This window comes from Mytilus californianus, unplaced genomic scaffold, assembly GCF_021869535.1.
Source record: "Mytilus californianus isolate M0D057914Y unplaced genomic scaffold, xbMytCali1.0.p SCAF_14, whole genome shotgun sequence".
In the NCBI taxonomy this organism is placed as follows: Eukaryota; Metazoa; Mollusca; class Bivalvia; order Mytilida; family Mytilidae; genus Mytilus; species Mytilus californianus.
This window is the reverse complement of record NW_026262626.1, coordinates 5,027,772-5,045,904: the sequence shown is the minus strand read 5'-3', so window position 1 is coordinate 5,045,904 and position 18,133 is coordinate 5,027,772. Positions and strand designations below refer to the sequence as shown.

General features: G+C 48.8%; 1 protein-coding gene across 1 annotated transcript in view; it reads right to left on the bottom strand.

Moving 5' to 3' along the window:
- Positions 1–16,532, bottom strand: part of LOC127724874 (mucin-16-like) — a gene marked incomplete at its 3' end in the record, with an annotated part of 75,791 nt that extends 59,259 nt beyond the window's left edge. The window contains exons 1-15 of the mRNA XM_052231879.1: positions 14,429–16,532; positions 13,893–14,161; positions 13,235–13,673; positions 12,503–13,153; positions 12,137–12,412; positions 11,543–11,827; positions 11,039–11,371; positions 9,657–10,093; positions 9,273–9,557; positions 7,889–9,101; positions 6,425–7,717; positions 5,375–6,253; positions 3,341–4,474; positions 1,370–2,224; positions 272–466 (exon numbers count right to left, since the gene is read on the bottom strand). Of these exons, the coding sequence (XP_052087839.1) occupies positions 272–466; positions 1,370–2,224; positions 3,341–4,474; positions 5,375–6,253; positions 6,425–7,717; positions 7,889–9,101; positions 9,273–9,557; positions 9,657–10,093; positions 11,039–11,371; positions 11,543–11,827; positions 12,137–12,412; positions 12,503–13,153; positions 13,235–13,673; positions 13,893–14,161; positions 14,429–16,532 (10,648 nt within the window). The remainder of the gene's footprint in view (positions 1–271; positions 467–1,369; positions 2,225–3,340; positions 4,475–5,374; positions 6,254–6,424; positions 7,718–7,888; positions 9,102–9,272; positions 9,558–9,656; positions 10,094–11,038; positions 11,372–11,542; positions 11,828–12,136; positions 12,413–12,502; positions 13,154–13,234; positions 13,674–13,892; positions 14,162–14,428) is intronic.
- Positions 16,533–18,133: the final 1,601 nt, after the last annotated feature.

Below are 18,133 nucleotides of genomic sequence, written 5' to 3'. Positions count from 1 at the left end.
TCAGTTATAGTGCCAGTAGTCTGTGAGACAGTTGTACCTTCGGTGCTTGAAATTGTTGTGCCAGTAGTCTGTGAGACAGTTGTACCTTCGGTGCTTGATACTATTGTACCAGCAGTCTCAGACACGATTGTACCTTCGGTGCTGGTCACAGGCGAGACAGTTGTTGCTGCCGTGCCTGTTGTTGTCTGAGCTATATTTCCAGTAGTCTGTGAGACAGTTGTACCTTCGGTGCTTGTAACTGTTTTGCCAGTAGTCTGAGACACGGTTGTACCTGCTGTACTAGCTACTGGCGAGGTTGTTATTTCGACTATGCCTGTTGTTGTCTGAGCTGTAGTGCCAGTAGTTTCAGACACTGTTGTATCATCGGTGCTAGATCCTGATGTGCCTGTCGTTTGAGAGACAGTTGTTCCATCCGTGCTGGGCACTGGCGAGGTGGTAGTTGCAACTGTGCCTGTTGTTGTTCCGGCTGTAGTGTCAGTAGATTGAGATATAGTTGTACCTTCGGTGCTTGACACTGTTATGCCAGTAGTCTGAGAGACAGTTGTACCTTCGGTGCTTGTCACTGGCGAGGTGGTAGTTGCAATTGTGCCAGTCGTTGTCTCAGCTGTAATGCCAATAGTATGTGAAGCAGTTGTACCTTCAGTGCTTGATACCGTTGTGCCAGTAGTCTGAGACACGGTTGTGGCTTCGGTGCTGGTCACTGGCGATGTGGTAGTTGCAACTGTGCCAGTCGTTGTCGCAGCTGTAGTGCCAGTAGTCTGTGAGACAGTTGAACCTTCGGTGCTTGAAACTGATGTGCCAGTAGTCTGAGACACGGTTGTGCCTTCGGTGCTGGTCCATGTCGAAATGGTAGTTGCGACTGTGCCTGTTGTTGTCTCAGCTGTAGTGCTAGTAGATTGAGGAACAGTTGTACCGTTGGTGCTTGACACTGTTGTGCCAGTAGTTTGCGAGACCGTTGTATCTTCGGTGCTGGTTACTGGCCGAATGGTAGTTGCAACTGTGCCAGTCGTTGTCTCAGCTGTAGTGTCAGTAGTCTGTGATACAGTTGTACTTTCGGAGCTTGATACTATTGTACCAGTAGTCTGAGACACGGTTGTACCTTCGGTGCTGGTCACTGGCAAGGTTGTAGTTTCAATTGTGCCTGTTTTTGTCTCAGCTGTAATGCTAGTAGTCTGTGAGACAGTTGTACCTTCAGTGCTTGATACTATTGTGCCAGTAGTCTGAGACACGGTTGTATCGTCGGTCATCGGCGAGGTGTTAGTTGGGACTGGGCCTGTTATTGTCTCAGATGTAGCTCCAGTACTTTGAGAAACCGTTGTAACATCGGTGCTTGTTACTGTTGTGCCAGTAGTCTGAGAGACAGTTGTACCTTCGGTGCTTGTCACAGGCGAGGTGGTAGTTGCGATTGTGCCAGTAGTTGTCTCAGTTATAGTGCCAGTATTCTGTGAGACAGTTGTACCTTCGGTGCCTGATACTGTTGTGCCTGTAGTCTGAGACACGGTTGAACCGTCGGTGCTTGTCACTGGCGAGGTGGTAGCTTCGACTGTGTCTGTTGTTGGAGCTGAAATGCCAGTAGTCTGTAAAACAGTTGTACCTTCGGTGCTTGACAATGTTGTTCTAGTAGTCTGAGAGACGGTTGAACCTTCGGTGCTGGTCAATGGCGATGTAGTTGTAGCGATTGTGCCAGTCGTTGTCTCAGGTTTTGTTCTAGTAGTCTGTGAGACAGTTGTACCTTCGGTCCTAGTCACTGGTGAAGAGGTGGCGGCAGTGACAGTTGTTGTTTCAGCGTTAATGCCGGTAGTTTGAGAGACGAGTGTACCTTCAGTACTAGTCACTGGTAAAGTTCTGGTGGCAGTGACAGTCGTTGTTACAGCGGTATTGTCGGTAGTTTTAGAGACGGTTGTACCATCGGTGCTGGTCACTGGTGAAGAAGTGGCAGCAGTGACAGTCGTTGTTTTAGCAGAAGTGCCGGTAGTTTGAGAGACGGTTGAACCTTCGGTACTTGTCACTGGTGAAGTTGTGTTGTCCGTGACAATTGTTGTCAAAGTTGTTGAGCCGATTGTTTGAGAGATGGTTGTACCATCAGTGGTAGTCACTGGTGACGTTTTGGCGACAGTGACAGTCGTTGTTTCATCGGTAGTACCAGTAGTTTGAGAGACCGTTGTACCGTCGGTGCTTGTCACTGGCGAGGTGGTTGTTGCGACTGTGCCAGTCGTTGTCTCAGCTGTAGTGCCAGTAGTCTGAGAGACAGTTGTACCTTCGGTGCTCGTCACTGGCGAAGTTGTTGCGACTGTGCCAGTCGTTGTCTCAGCTGTTTTGACAGTAGTCTGAGAGACAGTTGTACCATTGGTGCTTGTCACTGGCGAGGTGGTAGTTGCGACTGTGCCAGTAGTTGTCTCAGTTATAGTGCCAGTAGTCTGTGAGACAGTTGTACCTTCGGTGCCCGATACTGTTGTGCCTGTAGTCTTAGACACGGTTGAACCGTCGGTGCTGGTCACTGGCGAGGTGGTAGCTTCGACTGTGCCTGTTGTTGTCTGAGCTGAAATGCCAGTAGTCTGTAAAACAGTTGTACCTTCGGTGCTTGACACTGTTGTTCTAGTAGTCTGAGAGACGGTTGAACCTTCGGTGCTGGTCAATGGCGATGTAATAGTTGCGATTGTGCCAGTCGTTGTCTCAGGTGTTTTTCTACTAGTCTGTGAGACAGTTGTACCTTCGGTCCTAGTCACTGGTGAAGTTGTGTTGTCCGTGACAATTGTTGTCAAAGTTGTTGAGCCGGTTGTTTGAGAGATGGTTGTACCATCAGTGGTAGTCACTGGTGACGTTTTGGCGACAGTGACAGTCGTTGTTTCATCGGTAGTACCAGTAGTCTGAGAGACGGTTGAACCTTCGGTGCTGGTCAATGGCGAGGTGGTAGTTGCGACTGTGCCAGTCGTTGTCTCAGCTGTAGTGCCAGCAGTCTGAGAGACAGTTGTACCTTCGGTGCTCGTCACTGGCAAGGTGGTAGTTGCGACTGTGCCAGTCGTTGTCTCAGCTGTATTGACAGTAGTCTGAGAGACAGTTGTACCATTGGTGCTTGTCACTGGCGAGGTGGTAGTTGCGACTGTGCCAGTAGTTCTCTCAGTTATAGTGCCAGTAGTCTGTGAGACAGTTGTACCTTCGGTGCCCGATACTGTTGTGCCTGTAGTCTGAGACACGGTTGAACCGTCGGTGCTGGTCACTGGCGAGGTGGTAGCTTCGACTGTGCCTGTTGTTGTCTGAGCTGAAATGCTAGTAGTCTGTAAAACAGTTGTACCTTCGGTGCTTGACACTGTTGTTCTAGTAGTCTGAGAGACGGTTGAACCTTCGGTGCTGGTCAATGGCGATGTAATAGTTGCGATTGTGCCAGTCGTTGTCTCAGGTGTTTTTCTACTAGTCTGTGAGACAGTTGTACCTTCGGTCCTAGTCACTGGTGAAGTTGTGTTGTCCGTGACAATTGTTGTCAAAGTTGTTGAGCCGGTTGTTTGAGAGATGGTTGTACCATCAGTGGTAGTCACTGGTGACGTTTTGGCGACAGTGACAGTCGTTGTTTCATCGGTAGTACCAGTAGTTTGAGAGACCGTTGTACCTTTGATGCTAGTCACTGGTGAAGTGGTGGCGGCAGTGACAGTTGTACCGTCGGTGCTTGTCACTGGCGAGGTGGTTGTTGCGACTGTGCCAGTCGTTGTCTCAGCTGTAGTGCCAGTAGTCTGAGAGACAGTTGTACCTTCGGTGCTCGTCACTGGCGAAGTTGTTGCGACTGTGCCAGTCGTTGTCTCAGCTGTATTGACAGTAGTCTGAGAGACAGTTGTACCATTGGTGCTTGTCACTGGCGAGGTGGTAGTTGCGACTGTGCCAGTAGTTCTCTCAGTTATAGTGCCAGTAGTCTGTGAGACAGTTGTACCTTCGGTGCCCGATACTGTTGTGCCTGTAGTCTGAGACACGGTTGAACCGTCGGTGCTGGTCACTGGCGAGGTGGTAGCTTCGACTGTGCCTGTTGTTGTCTGAGCTGAAATGCTAGTAGTCTGTAAAACAGTTGTACCTTCGGTGCTTGACACTGTTGTTCTAGTAGTCTGAGAGACGGTTGAACCTTCGGTGCTGGTCAATGGCGATGTAATAGTTGCGATTGTGCCAGTCGTTGTCTCAGGTGTTTTTCTACTAGTCTGTGAGACAGTTGTACCTTCGGTCCTAGTCACTGGTGAAGTTGTGTTGTCCGTGACAATTGTTGTCAAAGTTGTTGAGCCGGTTGTTTGAGAGATGGTTGTACCATCAGTGGTAGTCACTGGTGACGTTTTGGCGACAGTGACAGTCGTTGTTTCATCGGTAGTACCAGTAGTTTGAGAGACCGTTGTACCTTTGATGCTAGTCACTGGTGAAGTGGTGGCGGCAGTGACAGTTGTACCGTCGGTGCTTGTCACTGGCGAGGTGGTTGTTCCGACTGTGCCAGTCGTTGTCTCAGCTGTAGTGCCAGTAGTCTGAGAGACAGTTGTACCTTCGGTGCTCGTCACTGGCGAAGTTGTTGCGACTGTGCCAGTCGTTGTCTCAGCTGTATTGACAGTAGTCTGAGAGACAATTGTACCATTGGTTCTCGTCACTGGCGAGGTGGTAGTTGCGGCTGTGCCAGTATTTGTCTCAGTTATAGTGCCAGTAGTCTGTGAGACAGTTGTACCTTCGGTGCCCGATACTGTTGTGCCTGTAGTCTGAGACACGGTTGAACCGTCGGTGCTGGTCACTGGCGAGGTGGTAGCTTCGACTGTGCCTGTTGTTGTCTGAGCTGAAATGCCAGTAGTCTGTAAAACAGTTGTACCTTCGGTGCTTGACACTGTTGTTCTAGTAGTCTGAGAGACGGTTGAACCTTCGGTGCTGGTCAATGGCGATGTAATAGTTGCGATTGTGCCAGTCGTTGTCTCAGGTGTTTTTCTACTAGTCTGTGAGACAGTTGTACCTTCGGTCCTAGTCACTGGTGAAGAGGTGCCGGCAGTGACAGTTGTACCGTCGGTGCTTGCCACTGGCGAGGTGGTTGTTGCGACTGTGCCAGTCGTTGTCTCAGCTGTATTGACAGTAGTCTGAGAGACAGTTGTATCATTGGTGCTCGTCACTGGCGAGGTGGTAGTTGCAACTGTGCCAGTAGTTGTCTCAGTTATAGTGCCAGTAGAATGTGAAACAGTTGTACCTTCGGTGCCCGATACTGTTGTGTCTGTAGTCTGAGACACGGTTGAACCGTCGGTGCTGGTCACTGGCGAGGTGGTAGCTTCGACTGTGCCTGTTGTTGTCTGAGATGAAATGCCAGTAGTCTGTGAGACAGTTGTACCTTCGGTGCTTGACACTGTTGTTCTAGTAGTCTGAGAGACGGTTGAACCTTCGGTGCTGGTCAATGGCGAGGTGGTAGTTGCGACTGTGCCTGTCGTTGTCTCAGCTGTAGTGCCAGTAGTCTGAGAGACAGTTGTACCTTCGGTGCTCGTCACTGGCAAGGTGGTAGTTGCGACTGTGCCAGTCGTTGTCTCAGCTGTATTGACAGTAGTCTGAGAGACAGTTGTACCATTGGTGCTTGTCACTGGCGAGGTGGTAGTTGCGACTGTGCCAGTAGTTGTCTCAGTTATAGTGCCAGTAGTCTGTGAGACAGTTGTACCTTCGGTGCCCGATACTGTTGTGCCTGTAGTCTGAGACACGGTTGAACCGTCGGTGCTGGTCACTGGCGAGGTGGTAGCTTCGACTGTGCCTGTTGTTGTCTGAGCTGAAATGCCAGTAGTCTGTAAAACAGTTGTACCTTCGGTGCTTGACACTGTTGTTCTAGTAGTCTGAGAGACGGTTGAACCTTCGGTGCTGGTCAATGGCGATGTAATAGTTGCGATTGTGCCAGTCGTTGTCTCAGGTGTTTTTCTACTAGTCTGTGAGACAGTTGTACCTTCAGTCCTAGTCACTGGTGAAGAGGTGGCGGCAGTGACAGTTGTACCGTCGGTGCTTGCCACTGGCGAGGTGGTTGTTGCGACTGTGCCAGTCGTTGTCTCAGCTCTTTTGACAGTAGTCTGAGAGACAGTTGTATCATTGGTGCTCGTCACTGGCGAGGTGGTAGTTGCGACTGTGCCAGTAGTTGTCTCAGTTATAGTGCCAGTAGTCTGTGAGACAGTTGTACCTTCGGTTCCCGATACTGTTGTGCCTGTAGTCTGAGACACGGTTGAACCGTCGGTGCTGGTCACTGGCGAGGTGGTAGCTTCGACTGTGCCTGTTGTTGCTTGAGCTGAAATGTCAGTAGTCTGTGAAACAGTTGTACCTTCGGTGCTTGACACTGTTGTTCTAGTAGTCTGAGAGACGGTTGAACCTTCGGTGCTGGTCAATGGCGATGTAGTAGTTGCGATTGTGCCAGTCGTTGTCTCAGCTGTAGTGCCAGTAGTCTGAGAGACAGTTGTACCTTCGGTGCTCGTCACTGGCAAGGTGGTAGTTGCGACTGTGCCAGTCGTTATCTCAACTGTATTGACAGTTGTCTGAGAGACAGTTGTACCATTGGTGCTTGTCACTGGCGAGGTGGTAGTTGCGACTGTGCCAGTAGTTGTCTCAGTTATAGTGCTAGTAGTCTGTGAGACAGTTGTACCTTCGGTGCCCGATACTGTTGTGCCTGTAGTCTGAGACACGGTTGAACCGTCGGTGCTGGTCACTGGCGAGGTGGTAGCTTCGACTGTGCCTGTTGTTGTCTGAGCTGAAATGCCAGTCGTCTGTAAAACAGTTGTACCTTCGGTGCTTGACACTGTTGTTCTAGTAGTCTGAGAGACGGTTGAACCTTCGGTGCTGGTCAATGGCGATGTAATAGTTGCGATTGTGCCAGTCGTTGTCTCAGGTGTTTTTCTACTAGTCTGTGAGACAGTTGTACCTTCGGTCCTAGTCACTGGTGAAGAGGTGGCGGCAGTGACAGTTGTACCGTCGGTGCTTGCCACTGGCAAGGTGGTAGTTGCGACTGTGCCAGTCGTTGTCTCAGCTGTATTGACAGTAGTCTGAGAGACAGTTGTACCATTGGTGCTTGTCACTGGCGAGGTGGTAGTTGCGACTGTGCCAGTAGTTGTCTCAGTTATAGTGCCAGTAGTCTGTGAGACAGTTGTACCTTCGGTGCCCGATACTGTTGTGACTGTAGTCTGAGACACGGTTGAACCGTCGGTGCTGGTCACTGGCGAGGTGGTAGCTTCGACTGTGACTGTTGTTGTCTGAGCTGAAATGCCAGTAGTCTGTAAAACAGTTGTACCTTCGGTGCTTGACACTGTTGTTCTAGTAGTCTGAGAGACGGTTGAACCTTCGGTGCTGGTCAATGGCGATGTAATAGTTGCGATTGTGCCAGTCGTTCTCTCAGGTGTTTTTCTACTAGTCTGTGAGACAGTTGTACCTTCGGTCCTAGTCACTGGTGAAGAGGTGGCGGCAGTGACAGTTGTACCGTCGGTGCTTGCCACTGGCGAGGTGGTTGTTGCGACTGTGCCAGTCGTTGTCTCAGCTGTATTGACAGTAGTCTGAGAGACAGTTGTATCATTGGTGCTCGTCACTGGCGAGGTGGTAGTTGCGACTGTGCCAGTAGTTGTCTCAGTTATAGTGCCAGTAGTCTGTGAGACAGTTGTACCTTCGGTTCCCGATACTGTTGTGCCAGTAGTCTGAGACACGGTTGAACCGTCGGTGCTGGTCACAGGCGAGGTGGTAGCTTCGACTGTGCCTGTTGTTGCTTGAGCTGAAATGTCAGTAGTCTGTGAAACAGTTGTACCTTCGGTGCTTGACACTGTTGTTCTAGTAGTCTGAGAGACGGTTGAACCTTCGGTGCTGGTCAATGGCGATGTAGTAGTTGCGATTGTGCCAGTCGTTGTCTCAGCTGTAGTGCCAGTAGTCTGAGAGACAGTTGTACCTTCGGTGCTCGTCACTGGCAAGGTGGTAGTTGCGACTGTGCCAGTCGTTATCTCAGCTGTATTGACAGTTGTCTTAGAGACAGTTGTACCATTGGTGCTTGTCACTGGCGAGGTGGTAGTTGCGACTATGCCAGTAGTTGTCTCAGTTATAGTGCCAGTAGTCTGTGAGACAGTTGTACCTTCGGTGCCCGATACTGTTGTGCCTGTAGTCTGAGACACGGTTGAACCGTCGGTGCTGGTCACTGGCGAGGTGGTAGCTTCGACTGTGCCTGTTGTTGCTTGAGCTGAAATGTCAGTAGTCTGTGAAACAGTTGTACCTTCGGTGCTGGTCAATGGCGATGTAGTAGTTGCGATTGTGCCAGTCGTTGTCTCAGGTGTTTTTCTACTAGTCTGTGAGACAGTTGTACCTTCGGTCCTAGTCACTGGTGAAGAGGTGGCGGCAGTGACAGTTGTACCGTCGGTGCTTGCCACTGGCGAGGTGGTTGTTGCGACTGTTCCAGTCGTTGCCTCAGCTGTATTGCCAGTAGTCTGAGAGACAGTTGTATCATTAGTGCTCGTCACTGGCGAGGTGGTAGTTGCGACTGTGCCAGTAGTTGTCTGAGTTAAAGTGCCAGTAGTCTGTGAGACAGTTGTACCTTCGGTGCCTGATACTGTTGTGCCTGTATTCTGAGACACGGTTGAACCGTCGGTGCTGGTCACTGGCGAGGTGGTAGCTTCGACTGTGCCTGTTGTTGTCTGAGCTGAAATGCCAGTAGTCTGTGAAACAGTTGTAACTTCGGTGCTTGACACTGTTGTTCTAGTAGTCTGAGAGACGGTTGAACCTTCGGTGCTGGTCAATGGCGATGTAGTAGTTGTGATTGTGCCAGTCGTTGTCTCAGGTGTTGTTCTAGTAGTCTGTGAGACAGTTGTACCTTCGGTGCTCGTCACTGGCGAGGTGGTAGTTGCGACTGTGCCAGTCGTTGTCTCAGCTGTATTGACAGTAGTCTGAGAGACAGTTGTACCATTGGTGCTTGTCACTGGCGAGGTGGTAGTTGCGACTGTGCCAGGAGTTGTCTCAGTTATAGTGCCAGTAGTCTGTGAGACAGTTGTTCCTTCGGTGCCCGATACTGTTGTGCCTGTAGTCTGAGACACGGTTGAACCGTCGGTGCTGGTCACTGGCGAGGTGGTAGCTTCGACTGTGCCTGTTGTTGCTTGAGCTGAAATGTCAGTAGTCTGTGAAACAGTTGTACCTTCGGTGCTTGACACTGTTGTTCTAGTAGTCTGAGAGACGGTTGAACCTTCGGTGCTGGTCAATGGCGATGTAGTAGTTGCGATTGTGCCAGTCGTTGTCTCAGCTGTAGTGCCAGTAGTCTGAGAGACAGTTGTACCTTCGGTGCTCGTCACTGGCAAGGTGGTAGTTGCGACTGTGCCAGTCGTTATCTCAACTGTATTGACAGTTGTCTGAGAGACAGTTGTACCATTTTTGCTTGTCACTGGCGAGGTGGTAGTTGCGACTGTGCCAGTAGTTGTCTCAGTTATAGTGCTAGTAGTCTGTGAGACAGTTGTACCTTCGGTGCCCGATACTGTTGTGCCTGTAGTCTGAGACACGGTTGAACCGTCGGTGCTGGTCACTGGCGAGGTGGTAGCTTCGACTGTGCCTGTTGTTGTCTGAGCTGAAATGCCAGTAGTCTGTAAAACAGTTGTACCTTCGGTGCTTGACACTGTTGTTCTAGTAGTCTGAGAGACGGTTGAACCTTCGGTGCTGGTCAATGGCGATGTAATAGTTGCGATTGTGCCAGTCGTTGTCTGAGCTGAAATGCCAGTAGTCTGTAAAACAGTTGTACCTTCGGTGCTTGACACTGTTGTTCTAGTAGTCTGAGAGACGGTTGTACCTTCGGTCCTAGTCACTGGTGAAGAGGTGGCGGCAGTGACAGTTGTACCGTCGGTGCTTGCCACTGGCGAGGTGGTTGTTGCGACTGTGCCAGTCGTTGTCTCAGCTGTATTGACAGTAGTCTGAGAGACAGTTGTATCATTGGTGCTCGTCACTGGCGAGGTGGTAGTTGCGACTGTGCCAGTAGTTGTCTCAGTTATAGTGCCAGTAGTCTGTGAGACAGTTGTACCTTCGGTGCCCGATACTGTTGTGCCTGTAGTCTGAGACACGGTTGAACCGTCGGTGCTGGTCACTGGCGAGGTGGTAGCTTCGACTGTGCCTGTTGTTGCTTGAGCTGAAATGTCAGTAGTCTGTGAAACAGTTGTACCTTCGGTGCTGGTCAATGGCGATGTAGTAGTTGCGATTGTGCCAGTCGTTGTCTCAGCTGTATTGACAGTAGTCTGAGAGACAGTTGTATCATTGGTGCTCGTCACTGGCGAGGTGGTAGTTGCGACTGTGCCAGTAGTTGTCTCAGTTATAGTGCCAGTAGTCTGTGAGACAGTTGTACCTTCGGTGCCCGATACTGTTGTGCCTGTAGTCTGAGACACGGTTGAACCGTCGGTGCTGGTCACTGGCGAGGTGGTAGCTTCGACTGTGCCTGTTGTTGTCTGAGCTGAAATGCCAGTAGTCTGTGAGACAGTTGTACCTTTGGTGCTTGACACTGTTGTTCTAGTAGTCTGAGAGACGGTTGAACCTTCGGTGCTGGTCAATGGCGAGGTGGTAGTTGCGACTGTGCCAGTCGTTGTCTCAGCTGTAGTGCCAGTAGTCTGAGAGACAGTTGTACCTTCGGTGCTCGTCACTGGCAAGGTGGTAGTTGCGACTGTGCCAGTCGTTGTCTCAGCTGTATTGACAGTAGTCTGAGAGACAGTTGTACCATTGGTGCTTGTCACTGGCGAGGTGGTAGTTGCGACTGTGCCAGTAGTTGTCTCAGTTATAGTGCCAGTAGTCTGTGAGACAGTTGTACCTTCGGTGCCCGATACTGTTGTGCCTGTAGTCTGAGACACGGTTGAACCGTCGGTGCTGGTCACTGGCGAGGTGGTAGCTTCGACTGTGCCTGTTGTTGTCTGAGCTGAAATGCCAGTAGTCTGTAAAACAGTTGTACCTTCGGTGCTTGACACTGTTGTTGTAGTAGTCTGAGAGACGGTTGAACCTTCGGTGCTGGTCAATGGCGATGTAATAGTTGCGATTGTGCCAGTCGTTGTCTCAGGTGTTTTTCTACTAGTCTGTGAGACAGTTGTACCTTCGGTCCTAGTCACTGGTGAAGAGGTGGCGGCAGTGACAGTTGTACCGTCGGTGCTTGCCACTGGCGAGGTGGTTGTTGCGACTGTGCCAGTCGTTGTCTCAGCTGTATTGACAGTAGTCTGAGAGACAGTTGTATCATTGGTGCTCGTCACTGGCGAGGTGGTAGTTGCGACTGTGCCAGTAGTTGTCTCAGTTATAGTGCCAGTAGTCTGTGAGACAGTTGTACCTTCGGTGCCTGATACTGTTGTGCCTGTAGTCTGAGACACGGTTGAACCGTCGGTGCTGGTCACTGGCGAGGTGGTAGCTTCGACTGTGCCTGTTGTTGTCTGAGCTGAAATGCCAGTAGTCTGTGAGACAGTTGTACCTTCGGTGCTTGACACTGTTGTTCTAGTAGTCTGAGAGACGGTTGAACCTTCGGTGCTGGTCAATGGCGAGATGGTAGTTGCGACTGTGCCAGTCGTTGTCTCAGCTGTAATGTCAGTAGTCTGAGAGACAGTTGTACCTTCGGTGCTCGTCACTGGCAAGGTGGTAGTTGCGACTGTGCCAGTCGTTGTCTCAGCTGTATTGACAGTAGTCTGAAAGACAGTTGTACCGTTGGTGCTTGTTACTGGCGAGGTGGTAGTTGCGACTGTGCCAGTAGTTTTCTCAGTTATAGTGCCAGTAGCCTGTGAGACAGTTGTACCTTCGGTTCCCGATACTGTTGTGCCTGCAGTCTGAGACACGGTTGAACCGTCGGTGCTGGTCACTGGCGAGGTGGTAGCTTCGACTGTGCCTGTTGTTGCTTGAGCTGAAATGCCAGTAGTCTGTGAAACAGTTGTACCTTCGGTGCTTGACACTGTTGTTCTAGTAGTCTGAGAGACGGTTGAACCTTCGGTGCTGGTCAATGGCAATGTAGTAGTTGCGATTGTGCCAGTCTTTGTCTCAGGTGTTTTTCTACTAGTCTGTGAGACAGTTGTACCTTCGGTCCTAGTCACTGGTGAAGAGGTGGCGGCAGTGAAACTTGTACCGTCGGTGCTTGCCACTGGCGAGGTGGTTGTTGCAACTGTGCCAGTCGTTGTCTCAGCTGTATTGACAGTAGTCTGAGAGACAGTTGTACCTTCGGTGCCTGATACTGTTGTGCCTGTAGTCTGAGACACGGTTGAACCGTCGGTGCTGGTCACTGGCGAGGTGGTAGCTTCGACTGTGCCTGTTGTTGTCTGAGCTGAAATGCCAGTTGTCTGTGGAACAGTTGTACCTTCGGTGCTTGACACTGTTGTTCTAGTAGTCTGAGAGACGGTTGAATCTTCGGTGCTGGTCAATGGCGATGTAGTAGTTGTGATTGTGCCAGTCGTTGTCTCAGGTGTTGTTCTAGTAGTCTGTGAAACAGTTGTACCTTCGGTGCTCGTCACTGGCGAGGTGGTAGTTGCGACTGTGCCAGTCGTTGTCTCAGCTGTATTGACAGTAGTCTGAGAGACAGTTGTACCATTGGTGCTCGTCACTGGCGAGGTGGTAGTTGCGACTGTGCCAGTAGTTGTCTCAGTTATAGTGCCAGGAGTCTGTGAGACAGTTGTACCTTCGGTGCCTGATACTGTTGTGCCTGTAGTCTGAGACACGGTTGAACCGTCGGTGCTGGTCACTGGCGAGGTGGTAGCTTCGACTGTGCCTGTTGTTGTCTGAGCTGAAATGCCAGTAGTCTGTGAGATAGTTGTACCTTCGGTGCTTGACACTGTTGTTCTAGTAGTCTGAGAGACGGTTGAACCTTCGGTGCTGGTCAATGGCGAGGTGGTAGTTGCGACTGTGCCAGTCGTTGTCTCAGCTGTAGTGCCAGTAGTCTGAGAGACAGTTGTACCTTCGGTGCTCGTCACTGGCAAGGTGGTAGTTGCGACTGTGCCAGTCGTTGTCTCAGCTGTATTGACAGTAGTCTGAGAGACAGTTGTACCATTGGTGCTTCTCACTGGCGAGGTGGTAGTTGCGACTGTGCCAGTAGTTGTCTCAGTTATAGTGCCAGTAGCCTGTGAGACAGTTGTACCTTCGGTGCCCGATACTGTTGTGCCTGTAGTCTGAGACACGGTTGAACCGTCGGTGCTGGTCACTGGCGAGGTGGTTGCTTCGACTGTGCCTGTTGTTGCTTGAGCTGAAATGCCAGTAGTCTGTGAAACAGTTGTACCTTCGGTGCTTGACACTGTTGTTCTAGTAGTCTGAGAGACGGTTGAACCTTCGGTGCTGGTCAATGGCGATGTAGTAGTTGCGATTGTGCCAGTCTTTGTCTCAGGTGTTTTTCTACTAGTCTGTGAGACAGTTGTACCTTCGGTCCTAGTCACTGGTGAAGAGGTGGCGGCAGTGACAGTTGTACCGTCGGTGCTTGCCACTGGCGAGGTGGTTGTTGCGACTGTGCCAGTCGTTGTCTCAGCTGTATTGACAGTAGTCTGAGGGACAGTTGTATCATTGGTACTCGTCACTGGCGAGGTGGTAGTTGCGACTGTGCCAGTAGTTGTCTCAGTTATCGTGCCAGTAGTCTGTGAGACAGTTGTACCTTCGGTGCCCGATACTGTTGTGCCTGTAGTCTGAGACACGGTTGAACCGTCGGTGCTGGTCACTGGCGAGGTGGTAGCTTCGACTGTGCCTGTTGTTGTCTGAGCTGAAATGCCAGTAGTCTGTAAAACAGTTGTACCTTCGGTGCTTGACACTGTTGTTCTAGTAGTCTGAGAGACGGTTGAACCTTCGGTGCTGGTCAATGGCGATGTAATAGTTGCGATTGTGCCAGTCGTTGTCTCAGGTGTTTTTCTACTAGTCTGTGAGACAGTTGTACCTTCGGTCCTAGTCACTGGTGAAGAGGTGGCGGCAGTGACAGTTGTACCGTCGGTGCTTGCCACTGGCGAGGTGGTTGTTGCGACTGTGCCAGTCGTTGTCTCAGCTGTATTGACAGTAGTCTGAGGGACAGTTGTATCATTGGTACTCGTCACTGGCGAGGTGGTAGTTTCGACTGTGCCAGTAGTTGTCTCAGTTATAGTGCCAGTGGTCTGTGAGACAGTTGTACCTTCGGTGCCTGATACTGTTGTGCCTGTAGTCTGAGACACGGTTGAACCGTCGGTTCTGGTCACTGGCGAGTTGGTAGCTTCGACTGTGCCTGTTGTTGTCTGAGCTGAAATGCCAGTTGTCTGTGAAACAGTTGTACCTTCGGTGCTTGACACTGTTGTTCTAGTAGTCTGAGAGACGGTTGAACCTTCGGTGCTGGTCAATGGCGATGTAGGAGTTGTGATTGTGCGAGTCGTTGTCTCAGGTGTTGTTCTAGTAGTCTGTGAGACAGTTGTACCTTCGGTCCTAGTCACTGGTGAAGAGGTGGCGGCAGTGACAGTTGTTGTTTCAGCGTTAATGTCGGTACTTTGAGAGACGAGTGAACTTTCAGTACTAGTCACTGGTGAAGTTGTGGTGGCAGTGACAGTCGTTGTTACAGCGGTATTGTCGGTAGTTTTAGAGACGGTTGTACCATCGGTGCTTGTCACTGGTGAAGTGCTGGCAGCAGTGACAGTCCTTGTTTCAGCAGAAGTGCCGGTAGTTTGTGAGACGGTTGTACCTTCGGTACTTGTCACTTGTGAAGTTGTGTTGTCCGTGACAGTTGTTGTCAAAATTGTTGAGCTGGTTGTTTGAGAGATGGTTGTACCATCAGTGGTAGTCACTGGTGACGTTTTGGCGACAGTGACAGTCGTTGTTTCATCGGTAGTACCAGTAGTTTGAAAGACCGTTGTACCTTTGGTGCTAGTCACTGGTGAAGTGGTGGCGGCAGTGACAGTTGTACCGTCGGTGCTTGTCCCTGGCGAGGTGGTTGTTGCGACTGTGTCAGTCGTTGTCTCAGCTGTAGTGCCAGTAGTCTGAGAGACAGTTGTAACTTCGGTGCTCGTCACTGGCGAGGTGGTAGTTGCGACTGTGCCAGTCGTTGTCTCAGCTGTATTGACAGTAGTCTGAGAGACAGTTGTACCATTGGTGCTCGTCACTGGCGAGGTGGTAGTTGCGACTGTGCCAGTATTTGTCTCAGTTATAGTGCCAGTAGTCTGTGAGACAGTTGTACCTTCGGTGCCTGATACTGTTGTGCCTGTAGTCTGAGACACGGTTGAACCGTCGGTGCTGGTCACTGGCGAGGTGGTAGCTTCGACTGTGCCTGTTGTTGTATGAGCTGAAATGCCAGTAGTCTGTGAGACAGTTTTACCTTCGGTGCTTGACACTGTTGTTCTAGTAGTCTGAGAGACGGTTGAACCTTCGGTGCTGGTCAATGGCGATGTAGTAGTTGCGATTGTGCCAGTCGTTGTCTGAGCTGAAATGCCAGTAGTCTGTAAAACAGGTGTTGTTCTAGAAGTCTGTGAGACAGTTGTACCTTCGGTCCTAGTTACTGGTGAAGAGGTGGCGGCAGTGACAGTTGTTGTTTCAGCGTTAATGCCGGTAGTTTGAGAGACGAGTGTACCTTCAGTACTAGTCACTGGTGAAGTTGTGGTGGCAGTGACAGTCGTTGTTACAGCGGTATTGTCGGTAGTTTGCGAAACGGTTGTACCTTCGGTTCTGGTCACTGGTGAAATGGTGGCAGCAGTGACAGTTGTTGTTTCAGCGGTAGTTCCGGTTGTTTGAGAGACGGTTGTTCCTTCGGTGCTAGTCACTGGTGAAGTGGTGGCGACAGGGACAGTCGTTGTGTCAGCGGTAGTACCGGTTGTTTGAGAGATAGTTGTGCCTTCGCTGCTACTCCCTGGTGAAGTTGTGGCGGCAGTGACATTTGTTGTTTCAGAGGTAGGGCCGGTTGTCTCAGAGACAGTTGTACTTTTGGTGATAGTCTCTGGCGAAGTTGTGGCGACAATGACAGTCGTTTTTTCAGCGGCAGTGCTGGTAGTTTGAGAGACGATTGTACCTTCGGTGTTTGTCACTGGTGAAGTGGTGGCGGCAGTTACAGTTGTTGTTTTAGCGGTAGTGTCGGGTGTCTGAGAGACGGTTGTACTTTCTGTATTTGTCACAGGCGAGGTTGAGGCAGCTGTGACAGATGTTGTGTCAGCAGTTGATCCGGTTGTCTGCGTAATATTTGTGCCTTCGCTGTTAGTCACTGGTGAAGTTGTGGCGGTAGTGACAGTCGTTGTTTCAGCGGTAGTGTCGATAGTTTGAGAGACGGTTATACCTTTGTTGCTAGTCACCGGTGAATTGTTGGCGGCAGTGACAGTTGTTGTTTCAGCGGAAGTGTTGGGTGTACCTTCGGTATAAGTCACAGACGAGGTTGTGGCAGCTGTGACAGATGTTGTGTCAGAGGTAGTTTTGGTTGTCTGCGGTATAGTTGTGCCCACGCTGCTAGTCGTCTGAGAGGTTGTTGCGGTAGTGACAATTGCTGTTTTAGTGGTAGTGCCTGTCCACTCAGAGACAGTTGTATCTTTGTTGCTAGTCACTGGCGATGTTGTGGCGTCATTGACAGTTTCAGCTGGGGTGCTTGTATTTTGAGAGACGGTTGTACCTTCGGTGACAGTTGTTGTCTCAGCTATATTCATAATTAAATGTGACATTGATTAAATGATCATTTCTGAATATTGATTACCACTACTGAAGCTGAATGTTTTAAGTTTAGAAAAGTATATGGAAAAAAGTCAAGCCGAGTCAAAGATACCTCTATGTTCAGGACTCCAGAGTTGCGCCTACATAAGACTTATCAGTGGTGTTCAGGCTTGGGGTAATGTAAATGTACTCATTAATCAGCCGTTATACGTTACAATTTTTCAAGTAATCATAGTAATCATTAATCAGACTAAAATCTGATGACATGTTATTTAATCTAATCAATTACTTTCAAAGTACCTTGTAATCCTGATACGTTCTGATTGAAATTAAAAAAAATCTCAAATTGTGTTTATGGTCAATATAACGTGTCTTAAAAGAACATTTTTATTCTTCATATGTAATAAATATATAACTTGTTAAAACAGTTTTGTTTACTTTAAGCATGTTGAGATATTACGAAATATGGATATAAATGTAGTTTGATACCAACAAAATGTTCTTTTAATATTTTTTGCCCCACCTACGATAGTAGAGATTCATTGTGTTTTTCGGTCTGTACGTCCGTTCGTTCGTCCGCTAGTCTGTCCCTCTTCAGGTTAAAGTTTTTGGTCAAAGTAGTTTTTGATGAAGTTGAAGTCCAATCAACTTGAAACTTAGTACACATGTTTCCTATGATATGATCTTTCTAATTCTAATGCAAAATTAGAGTTTTTACCCCAATTTCACGGTCCACTGAACATAGACAATGATAGTGCGAGTCGGGCATCCGTGTACTATGGACACATTCTTGTTTAACCTTCATTCATTAACATCATTCAAATGGATTATTTTGAAATTCTTTGTAATCAAATGTAATCAGAATTACTTTCCAATGTAATCATTAATTTAATTAGTTACTTTGTGAAATTGTGTAATCTTTAATTTAATTTAATTGTACATTGACAAAGTAATTGTAATGTAACCAATAACATTGAAAGTAATCAGAATTTTAATTAAAGGACTCAGACTCTAAAAGACATCAATTGCATGCTTCATTATTGTTTTAACTGGTTTTGAACAGTTAAATGCCCTCTGAAAATAAAGGTTTGCCTAAACAATGCCCTGTCTAAAATTGAGAAGTTTTATAAGGAAGTATTTTTGGCTGTGTTCCTTGATAAAATTCCATCCATAGTACCTTTTATTGATCGTAAAATGACATCAAAAGGTGGCCAAAATACTGTCAAAGCAAAATGGGCGGTTGAAAAACGATAACAAACATAAGCCAGTGGACTTTATACTGTAAACGTGGATATATTTTTAGAGGGAGTTATTTTCTATATTTTTGTCATGCGTAAAATGCCGAAAATATATCCAGCGCGCGAATACCTTGTAAGAAGCATCAATATTGAAATGAGGGACGAAATTATGATTATTTAAGAATAGCTTTAGTTGCTTGTTCCTGAATCTTAATTGTCATTATGAAAATATATTTTCCTAATGTATGTTGATTTCATTTCATTATATATACATATTTGTTTTTATTAATTTTGTTTCGATGCGCAAGGTTTATCCCGCGCGAAAAGTGTATGCCTTGAAATCGTGGAAATAACATATT